General features: G+C 39.7%; 1 protein-coding gene across 2 annotated transcripts in view; it reads left to right on the forward strand.

Moving 5' to 3' along the window:
• Window positions 1–18767, forward strand: part of ZNF507 (zinc finger protein 507) — a 40300-nt gene extending 21533 nt beyond the window's left edge. For both annotated transcript variants that reach the window (XM_047790776.1, XM_047790777.1), the window contains 2 exons: window positions 17959–18093; window positions 18228–18767. In XM_047790776.1, the coding sequence (XP_047646732.1) occupies window positions 17959–18093; window positions 18228–18594 (502 nt within the window). In that variant the 3' untranslated portion in view covers window positions 18595–18767. The remainder of the gene's footprint in view (window positions 1–17958; window positions 18094–18227) is intronic.
• Window positions 18768–19024: the final 257 nt, after the last annotated feature.

Below are 19024 nucleotides of genomic sequence, written 5' to 3' on the forward strand. Positions count from 1 at the left end.
TGTCTGCCTTTTTCTGACGGATTTGCAGCAGTTCTTTATGTATTCCGAGTACAGATATTGCATGTATCTTGTAAACTAAGGCTTGCCTTTCTACTCTCAAGGATGTCTTTTGATGAACAGAAATTTCTAGTTTTAATGTAATCCAGTTTATTAATCCTTTTTTCTGTGGTTAGGGCTTCTATATTTTTATACTCTGAACCTGATGCTGATGTTTTTTAATAGCCTATGAGTAAGGTAGATGATGAGAGGTAGAAGTATGTGCTTATATAAAGTAATGAGCCTGATTTTCAAGGATTCACATCAGCTGGGTCAAAAATACTGGGTGCTTATGTGTTAATGACCATGATTTTCTAATAGGACACAAACAAGTAAAAGAAAAATCTCCCAAAAAAAAAAAAAAATTCCACAACAGTTTAAGTGATAGGAATGACATTTGGAATGACAGGGTTGTCTCCTATGTGTGGTCAGTCATCTTATAAAGTCTGTTCTTTATATACATATATTACAAGTGATAATAACAATAATAGCTAACAGTTTTTAGAGCATTTGTCTTGGACCAGGCAATGTGCTAAGTACTCAGTGTCAGCTCACTAAATCCTCATGATAGCCCAGTACTTAGGAGTGTTACTATCCCAGTGTTGTAGCTATGGAAATAGAACCTGGTTAGATTAAACAATTTTCCCCAGATCTCACAAGTGGTAGAGCCAGGGCCTGAACACTTGCCCCCTATCAGCTTTGCCGCTCTGCCTGTACTTGGCTTTGCCAGAGAGGTCTTCATGAGGCATGCTGCAGGCTGATGCTGGCTGTTGGCTAGGGCTTCAGCTGGGGCTCTCAGCTGGACCACATATGTAATTTTTCCACATGGTTTTGCCAGGTGTGTTCCAAAAGTGAATGCTCAGTTAAGAAGCCGGCAGAAGCTCCATTGCCTTTTGTGGCCCACCCTTGGAAGTCACATACCATCACTCGCACCATAGTTACTTCTTAAATCTCTTTTTAATCTGAAGCCATGTTGGTTGTGTTGACTTGGGGAAAGACTCAGTTCCTTGCAAAATTTGAATTTGTTTTAAGGAAAACAGTTTAGCAGAGAGTTCAGCTTGGAGGGAACATATAATGTTTCGTTTAGAGAAGGAGCTTGTTTTTCACAGGGCCATAAAGAGTTCTGAAGCTGACCACAAAATTTGAAGTTGCTGCTTCTCTGGGTCTTAGCTATTTATTCCTTTAAAAGTGTAGAAAACTAATTGAATGTGGTTAAGACAAACCCTATTGCAAAATTTCTATTGCAGTCTTTCTATGTCTGTTCAAATCACACCTCAAATATTGCAGAACATCCAGGTTCTGCTTTCTTCTGCCTGACCCCTCAAGGCAGCAGTTCCTCATTGAAACAGAGCTGGAATAAAGTCTAGATAAGGCCCCAGGCCAGGGAAATAGGGTATTTTAACCTCATCCTCATCTCTGTGGGGTTCTGGGACTAAAGTAACTGACCCATTAGCAATGAGAAAAAGCCTGTAGAAAAATGCGGTCTGTATTTTCAGCTGGATTTGAGAAACCTTAGGTTTTCCAAGGTCAAATGTTTTCTATACCGTTAAATAACTCAATTCCCAGAAGATATTAGCTGAGTGTCTTGCAAATTTAATTCATTTCTGACAATCTCAGATGCTACCTGGAGATAGCATCAAATCTTATCAGTTAAGGGTTTGGTCCCACAAAACTGCCCACACCTCAGATGCCAATCACAAGTCTAGGTTGTTAACTCTGCTTCTTACTGACTGGCTATAAATCAGGGGTTTGGTTTGGTTTGGTTTTTGGCCGCACCCAAAGTTCAAAGGCCAGGGATGGAACTTGCACCACAGCAGTAACCTGAGTCAGAGCAGTGATTGTGCCAAGTCCTTAACTACTAGGCCACCAGGAAACTCCCAAATCAGGTTTTAAAATCGTCTATAAAAGAGGGTCGCATGATCCCCTCAGCTTTGATTAATTTGCTAGAGAGACAGAACTCAAGCAACCAGTCTCTTTACAATTACCAGCTGTTCATAAAAGTTGTTATAAAGGATCTAGATGAAGAGACACAAAGGGCAAAGTCCAGGAGGGGTGAAGCTCCCGTGCCTTCTCTGGACCTGCCGCTCTCCCTGCAAGCTCTCTGAACTCTCTTTTTAGGTCACCGAGGCTTCGTTGCCTAGACACGATTGATTAAATCATGTAGTGAGTGTTGAGTTGAACTCGGCTGTCTCTCTGTCTCCACCTCAGGGAGATGGGACTGAATGTTCCAAGCCTCTCATCCCCTGGTTGATTCCTCTGGCAACCAGCCCCCAACCTTAGGTTAAGTCGGGGCTCTCCGAAAGTCGCCTTATTAACATAACAAAAGGGTTTTATCATTCTCTTCGCTTAGAAAATTCCGAGGGTTATAAGAGCTCTGTGCCAAGAACCGAGATATATATTTCTTCCTATAAATCACAATATCACAGGTTTTTACGTTGACTTTCTGCTCTTTCTCTGACTCAACGAAACAACACGGTCGTGGGATACCCTAGGTGCTAATTCTTCCACCCTTGGACTGGCTCTCTGATTGTATAGACTGACTACATCTTGAGACGACCTGCATATTTGGTACTTTTTTCACCACACTGGCGAGCAGAGCCTCTGGCTGTCTTTAGAGGGCTCATACTCCTTGATTCCTCTTAATGAAAGAATAGAGACAATAAAAAATAATATTATTTTAGAAAATAAGTGCAGTGAAGTGAATGAACCAGGATGTAGTAAAATAGTGGTTCATTCTGTTTTCCTTTTAACTAAGAGAATTTGGTTTATTCCATACAATTATGTAGGGAAAGTGGAAGAGGAATGAAAATGAGAAAATAGCATTTTAGCTAATGGAAATATATTCTTCTTAAAAAGGGAGGAAAAATAGGTTTAAGCCACCTTTTCATAACTTTGAAGTTTTCTCCCGTGGTATTCCTTCTCCTCTAATCAGTTAAATTAGCTACTGATTCTCTTAAATGCTTATCCTTCGGTTTGCTCCTGCTTTTTCTTTTCATACTTAGATCTTTCAGTGACTATTCACTATTGTAAGAGTCCCTGCAGAATAACCTTTGTACCAGGCTAAGGTAGGTATTGGGGCTTAGTTGTTTAGCACACTGCTCTTGCCTTGCCTCTTCTTCACTCTCTCAAAAAAAAAAGATTTTGAGGATTTCACATTAAAGGATACTGATGAACAGCAAAATTTGCAGAAATAAGTCATTGTCTAATACAGTGAGAGAGAGAAATTTGAAAGCAAGAGAGTAAGAGGCTTCACCTGTATGCGTTGTTTATATAGGAAAGCTAATGAAAGGGGATAGACTCTAGGTTAGCTCATACATTAACTCTTAATTAGAAGAGAGCATTTCGACCATGAATAATATCTCACTAAATTTTAGCTTTTCTTAAACTCTAAGATGTACCTGTCCTCCACCATCTATTCTGAAAACAATTGGAGCATTTACTTCTGGAATATGTCATTCACTGCTTATATAAATATCTGTTATTAATTTAAATTTATGTATTTCATCATACCTGGTTTCTCTCTAATGTAGTAAATATTGACAGATCAAAAGCCTTAAAAATGGCTATGTCCTGGAGTTCCCGTCGTAGCGCAGTGGTTAACAAATCCGACTAGGAACCATGAGGTTGCGGGTCCGGTGCCTGCCCTTGCTCAGTGGGTTGACGATCCGGCGTTGCCTTGAGCTGTGGTGTAGGTTGCAGACGCGGCTCGGATCTCGCGTTGCTGTGGCTCTGGCGTAGGCCGGTGGCTACAGCTCCGATTCGACCCCTAGCCTGGGAACCTCCATATGCCACGAGAGTGGCCCAAGAAACAGCAAAAAGACAAAAAAAAAAAAAAAAAGGCTATGTCCCACATTTCAGGAGCAGTCTTACCTCTAGGAAAGTAAGAGGAGGCAATCAACATGGGGTAGAGGAAGCTTCAAAGGTATATTGGTGATATTCTGTATCTTAATTGTGTTGATTTTTTTCTTTATGAAAGATTCTAGAGGTGGGGGGGGAATGGACTTTATCCTGCAGAATAATCAGCAGTACATGTACATATAGAACATGTTTGTTCGAGAATTGTTTATAATGGTAAAAGGATCAAAAGTATTCTAACTGTGATAATAGTACAGTGATTAAGTGATGATATTTTCGTGGGATGGAACATTATACTCCATTGAAAATGCATAACTTTTAACTTGCGAACATTGACGAAAATGAGATTAAGGAGTTTTCTTGTGGCACAGTGGGTTAAGGATCCAGCATTGTCATTGTAACAGCTTAGGCCACTGCTATAGCACAGGTTCAACCCCTGTCTCAGGAACTTCTGCATACTACAGGCATAACCAAAAGGAAAAAAAAAAAAAAAGATTAAAGGAGTTCCCTTCAAATCCGACTAGCATCCATGAAGATGCAGCTTCAATCCCTGGCTTTGGTTAGTGGGTCAGGAATCCAGCGTTGTCATGAGCTGTGGTGTAGGTTGTAGATGTGGCTCAGATCCCGTGTTGCTGTGGCTGTGGTGTAGGCTGGCAGCTGTAGCTCCAGTTTGACCCCTAGCCTGGAAACTTCCATATGCCACAGGTCCCCTCCTAAAAAGCAAAAAAAAAAAAAAGAAGAAAGAAAGAAAAGATTAAAAATCTGTAGTATTCTCCTTTTGCTTTATATCCATGCATATACCTTAAAAAAGAAATTATGCAAATAATTTTTTAGAATTTATACTTGCCTGTATATTTCATTTTATATGAAGACATAGATTATATAATCAGGTAAATGTTTTAAGAAAGACGGTATTTGCAGACAAGTTGAATTACAACAGAAATTGGCTTAGCAGTTAAACTAAACATCCCAAATAGGGGCCAACTTAGCAAACTAGATGACGTGAATACCTCTCCCAGTAAAGATAACTAAAGTGCTAGGTAAATATTTAAACAATGTTTACATGTATAGCTCATCTATCAGGGAAACTGAGAAACTACAGGGGTGAAAATCCAAGTAAAGCAGGTAGCCTGTGAGATAAACAAGCTGTACCTGTCAACTCGAATGAATCTCAGAAACGTTGGCTTGTACAACAGAGCATGTCACATGAGAGAGAATATATTAAGTGTGATTCTGTTTATATGCTCAAAAATATGCAAATGAGCAATATTTTAGGGAAACTTGTAGGTAAACCTAAGAAAAAGTAAGCGCGTCATACAATACAGAATTCGGAAGAGTAGTTCCTCTTTGGGGGAGGAACAGGTATTGAGAACTCGGAGGAACCCAAAGAGGTCTTAAGAGAGAGGTAATGTTCCCCTTAAGCAGGCATCATGTACACAGTGTTTGTCATTTTTGTTATTGCATATACGCTTTATCCTACTCTTTTACATAAGTTCCACAAAAAAAACATTTTTTCAATTGTATATACAAAGTATTTCAAATTCTGTAGAAGTGGTGATAAGGAAATGGAGTCAAGTATGTGGATTTTGTGGATAGCTCAGTTTCTTATTTGAGGTTTTAATTGCACTTAGGAACTTTAGAATCAGCTTGTCTAGTTTCCTCTTAAAATAATTATGTTGCTATTTGTATTGGGATCATATTAAGCTTCTAAATTGATTTTAAAAGAATTGACAACTCTGTACAAACAAGGTATGGACTTTTCCATTTGTTCAAGTCATCCAGTCTGTCCCTCAGTAGCATTTAAAGTTTTCTCCATGTATCCTATTTTGTACCTTTCTTGTTTTGAATGTGTGTATAGCCACACACACATACATTAAGCACACAAGTAGTCCTTGGTTTGTACAATAACATGGGACCAAAAATGACCATGCAAGCTGAAACCATGCAAAACCATCCGTTTTTTTTTTTTTTTTAGGGCTGTTGGAGGTTCCCAGGCTAGGGGTCAAATCCAAGCTGTAGCCACTAGCCTACACCACAGCCACAGCAAACACCAGATCTGAGCAGCATCTGCGAAGATCTACACCACAGCTCATGGCAACACCGGATCCTTTAACCCGCTGAGCGAGGCCAGGGATCAAATTTGCATCCTCATGGATGCTAGTCAGATTTGTTTCCACTGAGCCACGACAGGAACTCCCCCTAACTATCTTATTAGTGGTGAAAATTACAGTTGTTCTATAACCTTTAGACTTTTCTTAAAACATCAAAACTCTTTTACTGTTAGTTATAAATGTATAGGGAAATGGAAAACCCTAAGTATTATTGAGTATGCTGTACCTTAAAATTTAGAAACATTAAGAATTAAATGTTGTATTTCCCTGTAAGAAGCTTGTCATGAGGAGTTGACACAGCGTTTGCCTTCTCGTTGGACGCCTTACAGCTTTGGGTGATCCTCTTCTGTGCCTTGGCCACTTGTCATTCTCCTTCCTAAGTACGGATCAGCTTTCAACATTTTATCCTTTGCTCTTTAAATATCATGAAACATGTCTGAGAGTTTCTGTAATATGAAATGTTTTTACTGGCATAACTTCCTCTGGGGAGGACTTCCCTTATTTACGTCATTAAGTTCACCTTCTTTAGATCCTCTGGCTGCATCTCCAGTTTCTTCCGTGGTGGCAGTGTCAGCGTTCCCGTGGTGCCCTGTTTGTTCTGTGACTCCATTTACATTTGAGTCTGATTTTCACTCTCAGTATCATCACTTTGGGGGCCAGTGCTGAACATCCATTTTCTTGGCCAGTTTTCTCTTTCAAGTTATCCATTTTTGTAAAATGTTACATGGGTTTACCACCAGGATACAGGGAGGCAGCATAACTATGTGCTTTGTTGTCTGTGAGTGAATTAACAGAAGTGAGTGGCTAATCACTGACAGACTTTCAAAGAAATGATGGGATTAGCCACTGATCATGAAGCACCTTTGTTCACATCGTGGACCAAAGAGCTCCTGGTGATGTTTGTGCTCCATGGTTACTCATAGGTGATGTGCTTCAAAATTTGAGCAGTATTGTCAGGAGACTCTTTCAACTAAGCCACGGTAACCGAAACCCTGGCATATTGGAACCATACAAAGCAAGGGCCGCCCACACACAAAACATATACATGCACTTGTTGTTAGGTTTATTCCTATGGGTTTTTTTGGTTTTTGTTTTTTTTTCTTTTGCTCTTATAATTTGGGTCTTTTTCTTCCTTTCCTAGCTTCCAGTATTCTTGTCACATGAGAAAGCTGTTGATCTATACAGGATGTTCACTTTACACCCTTGCTAAATTATCATATTACTTATAAAAGTTTTTAATTCCTTTTGGATTGCCACGTATGTAATTGTATTATCTGCAGATAACTGTCTCGGCCGTTCCTCTATGATATTTACACCTCTCATTTCTTCCTGTTACCTAACTGTACTAGCCAGTACTTCCACAACGCTAAATAGCAGTGAGGTTAGTGAACATGCTTATTTTGTTCTTGGCCTTAGTGGGAATGCTTCTCGTGTTTCCTCATTAAGCTTTATACTAGTTTGGGGGTTGATACAGATGTATTTCATCATGTTGAAGAATTACCTACCATGTTTTGGTGAGAAACTTTATTAAGAGTGTAATTGAGCTTAGACATTATTAGTGCCTCCTAAAATGTGGTAGGGAGTACACCTACCTGTGCCCTTGAAGTATATTTGAAAAAAAAAAAATAGGAGTTCCCGTTGTGGCTCAGTGGTTAAAGAACCCAACTAGTATCCATGAGAACGTGGGTTCGATCCCTGGCCTCGCTCAGTGGGTTAAGGATCCAGCGTTGCCGTGAGCTGTGGTGTAGGTCACAGATACGACTCAGATCTGGCGTTACTATGGCTGTGGTGTAGGCCCACAGCTACAGCTCTGATTCAACCCCTAGCCTGGGAACCTCCATATGCCACAGGTGGGGCCCTCAAAAGACAAAAGAAAAAAAAAATAGAAATAAAAAAAATTAACCTTGAATCTAATGAAATCTCTGCATCATTACTTCTCACCAGGTGAGACATTTGGCAATATCTGGACACATTATTGTCACAACAGGGAGAGAGGGAGCTACTAGAGGCCAGTGATGCTGCTGAAAACATCCTACAATGCCCAGAACAGCCCCCACAGTAAAGAATTATCTAGCCCAAACCTAGGGCTGAGGTGTAGAAACCCTTTTCTAGATCTCACTACCTGTTTCCAAGAAATGTGGGGGTTAGAGGGACATAACACTATATCCTTAGAAAGTTGTCAGTGCAGTTGATAATAGGGGAAACTATACCTCTACAAGGCAGATGACCTGGTTTCTTCAACACGTAAATGGCATGAGGAGGATGAGGGAAGGAAAGAAGTGTTGCAGATTAAAAACAAGATTTATGCCAACCAAATGCAATACAGTGCCATGCAATTTTATATAGCAGACTTGAGCATCTAAGATTTTGGTTTCTGTGAGGGGTCCTGGAGCCAGTTCCCTGCTGATACCCACAGACAACTGTATAGGTTTCATTTGGATCCTCATTCAAATAAGACATTTCTGCAGAAATCAAGGGTACATGAAACAAGACTGGTAAGTGTCAGTAATTATTGGAGCTGGGTGATGGAGATTACTTTCCTACAGTCTTTGTTTAAAGATTTCCAAAGTAAAAAGTTTTGTTTAAATGGATACTGAATTTCTTTAGATTAGGTTTCAGTGATGGCAATGAAAATATGACTTTTCTTATCCTTTCAAATACTGAATTTTAATAATATACTTCCTCATATTGAATTCTCTATATTCCTAAAATAAGCCTCCCTTCCTCAAGGTAGTATTATTCTTTTAATATACTGCAAGATTCTACAGCATTTATTCAGTATATCTGCCTTGATTTTCATAAGTGAGATTAGCATGTAGTTTTTTTGGGTTTTTTTGTTTTTTGTTTTTTTTGGTGCCCTTACCAAATTTTAGCGTTAGTGTTATTCTGACTTCCTAAAAAGACTTTGAAAGCCTTTTTTAACTCTCCAGAGCTAATTTAAATAAGTTGGCTACTCTCCACTGACTTTTTTTTTTTTTGGATGGGCTAACCCACAGCTTATGGAAGCTCCTGGGCCAGAGATTGAATCCAAGCCACAGCTGCAACCAACGCCGCTGCTGCAGCAACACAGGATCCTTTAATGCCGGGCCAGGGCTCAAACCTGCATCTCCACAGTGGCCTGAGCTGCTGCATTTGGATTCTTAACCCACTGCACCACAGCAGGAACTCTCCTCTATTGACTTTAGGCATTGGAATAGTATGCCTTTAGTAAATAACTTTGCTCTTTCATTTCTCTGTGCGCTTTCTCTGAGTGTTTCCTAAAAGAGTGAACATGCACTGATGCAGTCATCAGAGCTGATGGTCTGTGTTCTCAATGACTTTCAACTTTTTTTGGCCACACTCAAGATACGCAGAAGTTCACAGGATCAAATCCACACCACAGCTGCAACCTGAGCCATGGTATCCTTCATCTACTGAGCCACAGGGAACTTCTCAACTTTATTTAACAGACTGTATTTTAGAGCAGTTTAGGTTCACTGCTAAAAAGCAAGACAAAGATTTCCCATATAACCTCTCTTCCACACATTCATAGCCTCCCGGATATCAGCATTCCCCAGCAGAGTGGTACATTTGTTAGAATTCATGAGCCACTATTGACACATATCATCATCTAATTCTGTAGTTTATATTAGGGTTCACTCTTTGAGCTGTGCACTCTATAGGTAAATATTTCATTTTTAGGACTTTGATGTAAATGGTATAATGTCAGGAGTTCCCATTTTGGCTAAGTAGTAACAAACCTTTCTGGTATCCATGAGGATGCAGGTTTGATCCCTGGCCCTGCTCAGTGGGTCATGGATCTGGCCTTGCCTTGAGCTATAGTCTAGGTTGCAAACAGGCTCAGATCTGGCGTTGCTGTGGCTGTGGTGTAAGTGGGCAGCTGCAGCTCCGATTTGACCCTAGCCTGGGCACTTCCATATGCCACCGGTGCAGCCCTGAAAAGAAAAAGAAAAAATAAATTCTGTAATGTTTTTAATTTCAGATATACCACTTGTTCATGGCTAGAATATAGTAAAGCAATTTTTTGTTGTTTTTTATTTGCTTTTTAGGGCCGCACCTGTGGCATATGAAGTTTCCAGGCTAGGGGTCACATTGGCACTGCGGATGCCAGGCTACACCACAAGCACAGCAACATGGTATCCTAGCTGCATCTGCCATCTACACCACAGTTCATGGCAATGCCAGATCATTAACTCCCTGAGTGATAGCAGGGATCGAACCTGCATCCTCATGGATGTCAGTCAGGTTTGTTACTGCTGAGCCACAGTGGGAACTCCCAGCAATTGAATTTTATATATTCACCCTCTACCCTAATATCTTGCTGTAGTCACTGTGGTTCCAGGAGGTTTTTGGTTGATTCTTTTGGATTGTCTGCATAGACAGTCATATCACTTGCAAACAAAGATAGTTTTATTTCTTCCTTTCCAGTCTATATGTATATATTTATTTTGTCTTATTGCATTAGCTAGGATTTTAATTATAATGTTGAAAAGAAATGGTGAGAGATGACATCTGTGCTGTTCCTAAACTTAGCAGGAAAGCTAGTTTCTCATCAAGTAGGATATTAGCTGTAGATTTCCTGTAGATATTCTTTATCCAGCTAAGGAAGTTCCCCTCTATTCCTAGTTTGCTGAGAGCTTCTAAAATAAATGGCTGTTGGATTTTGTCAATGCCTTTTCTGCATCTGTTGATATAATCATCTGGTCTTTCTTTACCTGTTAATGTGGTGGATTACGTTGATTGATTTTCACATGTTGAACCAGCGTGCTTGGGATAAGTCCCGCTTGGTTGTGGTATTTAGTTCTTTTTATACATTGTTGGATTTAATTTAGCTAGTATTTTGTTGAGGATATTTGCATCTATGTTCATGAGAGATATATTGGGTCATAGATATTTTTTTTTCCCCTTATAATGTCTTTATCTGGTTTTAGTATTAGGTTAATGCCAGCCTCATAGAATGAGTTAAGAAGTGTTCCCTCTGCTTCTATCTTCTGAAAGAAATTGTAGGGAATTGGCACATTTCCTAAATGTTTGGTAGAATTCACCAGTGAACCCATCTGGACCTGGTGCTTTCTGTTTTGGAAGATTATTAATTATTGATTCAGTTTCTTTAATGATATAGCCCTCTTCAGATTGTCTAAATTCTTGTGTGAGTTTTTGGCACATTGTATCTTTCAAGGAATTGGTCTATTTATGTCATTTATCAAATTTGTGGGCATAGAGTTGTTCATATTATTCCTTGATTATCCTTTTCTTGTCCATGGATCTATAGTGGTATTCCCTCTTTCATTTCGGACAGGAATTTGTATTCTCTTTTTTCTTAAGTAGTTTGGTTACTTCCTGGCCTATTGATTTTTACTGATCTTTTCAAAGAAGCAACTTTTGATTTTGTTGATATTCTCTATTAATTTCCTGATTTCAATTTCATTGATTTCTGCTCAAGATTTTTATTATTTCTTTTCTTCTACTTACTTTGGGTTTAATTTGCTCTTTTTTCTAGTTTCCTAAGATGGAAGCTTAGGTGGTTGATTTTAGATCTTCTTTTCCTGATACCTGCCTTACTGCTGTAAATTTCTCTCCAAGCACTGCTTTTGTTACATCCCACACATTTTTGATGAGTTGTACTTTCGTTAGGTCAAAATATCATAAAATTTTTCTTGGCGATTTCTTCTTTGACCCATGTCTTAATTTTTAAGTGTATTTAATCTCCAAGTACTTTGAGATTTTCCCATTTCCTTTCCATTACAGATTTCTAGTTTAATTTCCTTTTGGTTTGAGAGCAGACGTTGCATGATTTCTATTCTTTTAAATTTATTGAGATGTGTTTTATGGCCCAGAATGTGGTCCGTCTTGGTGACTGTTTCAGGTAAGTTTGAGAAGAATGTGTGGTGCTGGTTTTGGATGTAGGAGTCTGTAAATGTCCTGTATACCCAGTTGATTGATGGGGGGGGGGTTTGAGTTAGCTGTGTACTTAGTGATTTTCTACCTGATGGATCTGTCCATTCCTGACAGAGGAGTGTTTAAGACTCCAGCTACAATAGTGGATTCAACCGTTTCTCCTTGTAGTTCTGTCAGCTTTTGACTTACATGTTTTTACGCTTTGTTGTTAGACACATTCATGCTAGGGATCTTTATGTCTTCCTGGAGAAAAGTGCCCCCCCGCCTTTACCATTGTGTAATGCCCCCTTTTTTTCCCAATAACTTTTTTTTTTAAATCATTATTTCAAATTTATTCAAATATTAATGACACAAGCACATTACAAAGGTAAAATATAACTTTAAATCCCACAGGCTGTCTGTTGCCATATTTTGCTAAGGAGCACTTAGGGAAAATAAGGGACATATTCTTATAAAAATTCTGAATAGAAAAATTTTCTGCAAAACCCAAAATTAATGTTTTCCAAGAATAAAATATCTGAGTTATAAACCACCTTTACCCATCATTCCTAGGTTCGCAATCATATATACTACTTTGGGGCTTCTATTTAAAATATAATTTTGATAATTATTGTTATTTAACCAATAACTTTCTTACTCTGAAGTCTCCCCTGTCTGAAATTAATATAACTATTCCTGCTTTCTTTTTTTTTTTTTGTCTTTGTTGTTGTTGTTGCTATTTCTTGGGCCGATCCCGTGGCATATGGAGGTTCCCAGGCTAGGGGTCTAATTGGAGCTGCAGCCACCGGCCTACACCAGAGCCACAGCAACGCGGGATCCGAGCCGCGTCTGCAACCTACACCACAGCTCACGGAACGCCGGATCGTTAACCCGCTGAGCAAGGGCAGGGACCGAACCCGCAATTTCATGGTTCCTAGTCAGATTCGTTAACCACTGCGCCACGACGGGAACTCCTGCTTTCTTTTTTTAAATTGAAGTGTAGTTGATTTGCAATGTGTTGCCCATGTTCTTTTGAAGAGTGTTAATGTAGCATATCTGTCTCTATCCATTTACTTTGCATCGATATGGGTCTTTGTATTTAAAGTGGGTTTCTTGGCGGTCCCTCCTGACAAGCAGTTAAGGATCCAGCATTGTCGCTGCTGTGGCGTAGGTTGGCTCTCTGGTAGGTAGGTGGGTAGATAGATAGATAGGATGGGTTTCTTATAGACAGCATATAGTTGGGTTTTGTTTTTTGATCCACTCCAGCAGTCTCTGACTTTTATTTTAAATGGTGTATTTAAACCATTAGCATTCAAAATGTTGCTTTGATATACTTGAATTTATATCCTATTTATTACTGTTTTCTACTTTTCGCCCTTGTTCTTTTGTTTCTTCTACTTTTTTTGCCTTTTGTGGTTTTCCTTGAGTGTGTTATATGATTCCATTTCCACTCCTTTCTTAGCAGATCAGGGTTATACTTCTTTTTTTTTTTTTTTTTTTTTTTTACTTTTTATTAGTGCTTTTCCTAGCGTTTGGAATAATACATTTACAACTAGTCCAAATCTACCTTCATGTAACACTATACTGGCTTTTTGGGTCCTGACCACCTTGTAGTAAAATAACCCTTATTCTTCTCTCCCATTCTCTGAGTCATTTCTTTCATTCATTTCATTTATACAAAAGTGCCTCTGTATATGTGTGTGTCTGAACTCAGGAGAAACTCTGGAACCAGAGCCTTGCCTACTGGGTTTTATCAAAGCCTGTCTGACTTGGGGGGGAGGAAAGAAAAAAATGACATAGGCCAGAAACTTAGATTGTAACAAAGAAAGGAAGAACATCAGATAAGCTGTAAGGGAAGATAAAATAATAGGTTTTATTTATATTCCTAATTAGTCTAAGAGAAAATGATTTGTTAAAATATAGTAGCAAAAACATACTGGAATATGTATACACATGTGTGTATTTTCTCTTAGAAAACTTTTTTTATTTCTTTTTTTTGTCTTTTGAGGGCCGCGCCTGCAGCATATGGAGGTTCCCAGGCTAGGGATCTAATTGGAGCTGCAGCCACCGGCCTACACCACAGCCATAGCAACTCAGGATCCGAGCCACCTCTGCACCCTGCACCACAGCTCACGGCAACGCTGGATCCTTAACCCACTGAGCGAGGCCAGGGATCAAACCCGCAACCTCATTGTTCCTAGTCGGATTCATTTCTGCTGCACCACAACGGGAACTCCCCAATTTTTTTTATTTCTTAAGAATTTCTTTTAACACTTCTTGCAAGATAGGTATCCTGGCAACAAATTCGTTCACTCTCTGTCTGAGGACTTTTTTTTCTGCTCACTTTTGAAAAATAATTGTGCCAGTACAGAATTCTCAGTTGATTTTTCTTTTAACACTTTAAATATTTCACTACACTCTGTCTTGCTTGCATGGTTTCCGAAAAGTTGGATGTATTTCCTCTTTACTTCTTCATAGGTAAAATGTTTTTCCCCCTCTGGCTTCTAGTTTTTTTTCTTCTTCTTTTATTTTCTGTAGTTCAAAAATGATATTCCTAGGTCTGGTTTTTCTGCCATTTATCCTGCTTGGTGTTCTCTGAGCTTCTTATAGCTATGGTTTAATGTCTGGCATTAATTTGGGGAAATTTCCGGTTATTAGTGTTTAAAATGTTTCTTCTTGTCCTTTCTCACTTTCTTCTTCTGGTATTCCCATTACACATATATTGCACCTTTTGTAGTTGTATATTGTTCTGTTTTTGTTTTTTTTTCCAGTCCTTTTTGTTTGCCTTCTAGTTTTGGAGATTTCTATTGAGATATCCTCAAACTCAGAGATTCTTTCCTCAGCTGTATCCATTCCATAATAAGCCCATCACAGGCACTCGTCTACTTTTTTTTTTAAATGTCTTTTTTTTTTGTCTTTTGTCTTTTTTGTTGTTGTTGTTGCTATTTCTTGGGCCGCTCCCTCGGCATATGGAGGTTCCCAGGCTAGGGGTCGAATCGGAGCTGTAGCCACTGGCCTACACCAGAGCCACAGCAACGTGGGATCCGAGCCGCGTCTGCAACCTACACCACAGCTCACGGCAACGCCGGATCGTTAACCCACTGAGCAAGGCCAGGGACCGAACCCGCAACCTCATGGTTCCTATTCGGATTCGTTAGCCACTGCGCCACGACGGGAACTCCTTTTTTAATGTCTTTTTGGTTCTGATCTCTTTGTCTGATTTGGGGGGGGGGGTCTTTCTTAGAATTTCTGTCTCTGCTTTCATTGTTCATCTGTTTTCCCATGCTATATATTTTATTCATTAGAGCTCTTAGGCTATTAATCAAAGTTGTTTTAAATCACTAGTCTGATAGTTCCGACATCCTGCCATATCTGACTCTTGTTCCTGTGCTTGCTTTGCCTCTTCAACTCTGGTTTCTGCCATTCAGTAGAAACATGGTGGTGGAGTTCCCGTCGTGGTTTCAGTGGTTAACGAATCCGACTAGGAACCATGAGGTTTCGGGTTCGGTCCCTGCCCTTGCTCAGTGGGTTAACGATCCGGCATTGCCGTGAGCTGTGGTGTAGGTTGCAGACGAGGCTCGGATCCCGCGTTGCTGTGGCTCTGGCGTAGGCCGGCAGCTGAGGCTCCGATTTGACCCCTAGCCTGGGAACCTCCATATGCTGCAGGAGCGGCCCAAAGAAATAGCAAAAAGACAAAAAAAGAAAAAAGAAACATGATGGTAAGATGTGGGGGGAGGGGAACTACTCTGCAGTCCATGATCAAGTCTCGGGTTTTTAGTAAGCCTGTGTCTCTGGGCTGTGAACTATACATGTACCCAATCCCTACCTCTCCACCGCTTGGTGATACAAGATAGCTGGAATGGGCTGGAGTTGGGTCTTTCCTTCCCCTCAAGTTAGAGATAGGCTTTGATTAACGCCAGTAGGCAAGGCTCTGGTTCCAAAGTTTCTCCTGAGTTCAGACCTCATTAAGAGCAGAAGCCTCCACCATATCTCAGAGTGGTCCTTTTACTTCTCTGCTGATTGCCTCTTATTGTTGTGAGGAAGAGTACAGGTAAGGTACCTGATTTGTTAGGCTTGTTATTAAGTATTTAACAAAAATGTCTTTTTAAAAGTACTTTGCAAGAGTCCTCTTGTGGCACAGTGGGTTAAGGATCTGTCACTGTCACTGCAGCGGCTCAGGTCAGTGCTGTGGTCTGGGTTCAATCCCTAGCCTGGGAACTGCCATATGCCATGGGCAAGGCGAAAAACTAACAAAATTTTTTTTTCTTTGCCTTTTTCTAGGGCCACACCAGTGGCATATGGCGGTTCCCAGGCTAGGGGTCTAAGTGGAGCTGTGGCCGCCGACCTACGCCAAAACCACAGCAATGTGGGATCCGAGCCGTATCTGCAACCTACACCACAGCTCACGGCAACACCCGATCCTTAACCCTCTGAGCAGGGCCAGGGATCGAACCCGAAACCTCAGTTCCTAGTTGGATTCATTAACCACTGAGCCACGATGGGGAACTCCTAAAAATTTTTTTAAATGAAAAATAAATAAAAATTTCACAAGTACATTTGTAGTTTCCTAAAAAGAGAAACATAATTCTGCTCTTAGGTATTTACCCAAATGTTGAAAGCTTGTATCCACACAAAAACCTGCATGTGAATGTTTATAGGAGCTTTATTCCTAAGTGCCAAAACTTGGAAGCAAGTAGATGTCCTTCAGTAGAGAGATGGATAAACAAACTGGAACATCCATAAAACGGAATATTATTGAGCAAGAGAATAAAAAAAGGAGCTCTCAAGCCATGAAAAGACAGGGAGGAGCCTTAAATGCATGTGGCTGAAGGAAAGAAACCAGCATGAAAAGGCTGTCTGCTCTGTGGTTCCACTACATGACAGTCTAGAAAAGGCAGAACCTTGGAGACGGTAAAATAATCGGTGGTTGCCAGGAAATTGGGAAATAGGAGGGATGAATGGGTTGCATACAGAGGATGTTTAGGGTAGGGAATTTATTCAGCATGAAGTTACAGTGATGGATGTGTGAAATTACGCATTTGTTAAAACACATAGAGGAGTTCCGGTTGTGGTGCAGTGGTTAACAAATCTGACTAGGAACCATGAGGTTGCTGGTTCGGTCCCTGCCCTTGCTCAGTGGGTTAACGATCTGGCTTGCTGTGAGCTGTGATGTAGGTTGCAGACTCAGCTCCGATCCCACGTTGCTGTGTCTCTGGCGTAGGCCGGTGGCTACAGCTCCCATTAGACCCCTAGCCTGGGAACCTCCATATGCTGCGGGAGTGGCCCTAAAAAAGGCAAACAAACAAAAAAATACATAGAACTGTACAACACAGTGAACCTGTATACTGTAGGCTCTAGTTAGTAATAATATATCAATACTGGTTCGTCAGTTACAACAAATATTCACACTGATACAAGGTGTTACTAGGAGGAGGAAGTGGATGCAGAGGAGAGAGGGGATAAACCTAAACGTGCTCTACAGAAGGTTTTCAGTACTTCATTCAGTTCAGCTTTTACCGATTATGTACCCAGTTATGTGAAATGATTGTTATTTTCAATAGAAACTTTAAGATTACCATCTATTTGCTTATGAAATCTAAATTGCTACAGCATTTCAGGACTACTCCTTACATTTTCTGTGAATGTAAATAAGCACAGAATTCATTTTGAAAGTTATTTAATTCCTTTTAGCTTTTAAGATAGTGGTATAATAGAGTATTGGTTTTGTATATTTGTGTGTGTGTATGTGTGTGGTTAAATCTCTTTAGAGCAGAGATTTTGCATATTACTATATTAGAAATCTTTCCAAATACTGTAATAACTAAAATAGTTGGGGCTATTTATCCCGATTCTTATAAATTCTTTATAATATAAAATACTTTATTTCATCGATTCTGAGATATCTATTCTAGAGCATTTTAGCCTCTGAAATCAATGTCTGGATGATCAGTGACACTATAGATTCTGTGAAATATGATTCTAATAAGTCTTCAGAACAAACTTAATTGTTACACAATCATTATAATGACTAAAAATGATATGACGAGATGGTCTGAGTTCCTTCCTATCAATCTTTCAGATGTTCTTTGTGTGGGTATGTATGCAGCCATCCTCCTTCTTTGAAGTCTCACATGTGGAAGCATGCCAGTGACCAAAATTATAACTACGAACAAGTAAACAAGGCTATTAATGATGCGATCTCACAAAGTGGCAGGTATTTGGTCTTACTACATATACATAAATTAGTTATAGATAAATGAAAGTTGTGCATAAATCAAAGTTAGGACCGAATCTGCCTGGCTGCCTTATAACAACTGAAAGTGTGATGTGTTTTGTTTTGTTTTGAAGAGTTCGAGGGAAATCCCCTGGAAAGACTCTGTTAAACAGCAGTGAAGAAAGAGCCAATTCTCTTACTGGAAGTTCAGAAAATTTGGTGTCATCCTCCGAGCTGATTTCTCAGGCTCCCAGTGAAGTCATAGGTCCTAATGAGAGTGAGAAACTGAGCCCTACAAGTAATACCTCATACAGTTTAGAAAAAAACTCCAGTCTGGCCCCTCCTGGTATGGAGTATTGTGTTTTACTCTTCTGTTGCTGTATTTGTGGTTTTGAATCTACCAGCAAAGAAAATCTCTTGGATCATATGAAAGAGCATGAGGGTGAAATTGTAAACATCATCCTAAATAAGGACCACAGCACAGCTGTAAACACAAATTAGATGGAGTAATTACCCGAAGAGGAAAACGGTAGAAGAGGAATCCTTTAAATCAGTTTCACCTTTGCACTGTCCAGTAACTTACTAGATACAGAGGAAGTGGTGTGATTTTTGAGGACATGACCATGTGACTTTGGAACCAAATTTGTAATGTAATAGAAGGAATTCCAAATGGATAAGAGGTGATAGTATTTAAATATTTCGTGTGAGAGGAAGTGGGTTGAGGAGACAGCAAAGATGTAATAATCTTTCTAATAACCTTCTGTTACCTCTTCTTAGTTTGAGTATATTTATTATTAAAAGCTTATTGTAGTATAGAAATGCAAGCAGAAGAGTTGAGAAAGGGCTTTTCAGGAACTATTCTAAAACTTGTTATAAAAGTGTCATAACCATAAGCAGAGCTTAGTTTTCTTCATTCTCAGTTGCGACGTGC

The sequence above is a fragment of the Phacochoerus africanus genome, chromosome 8, assembly GCF_016906955.1.
Source record: "Phacochoerus africanus isolate WHEZ1 chromosome 8, ROS_Pafr_v1, whole genome shotgun sequence".
Lineage (NCBI taxonomy): Eukaryota > Metazoa > Chordata > Mammalia > Artiodactyla > Suidae > Phacochoerus > Phacochoerus africanus.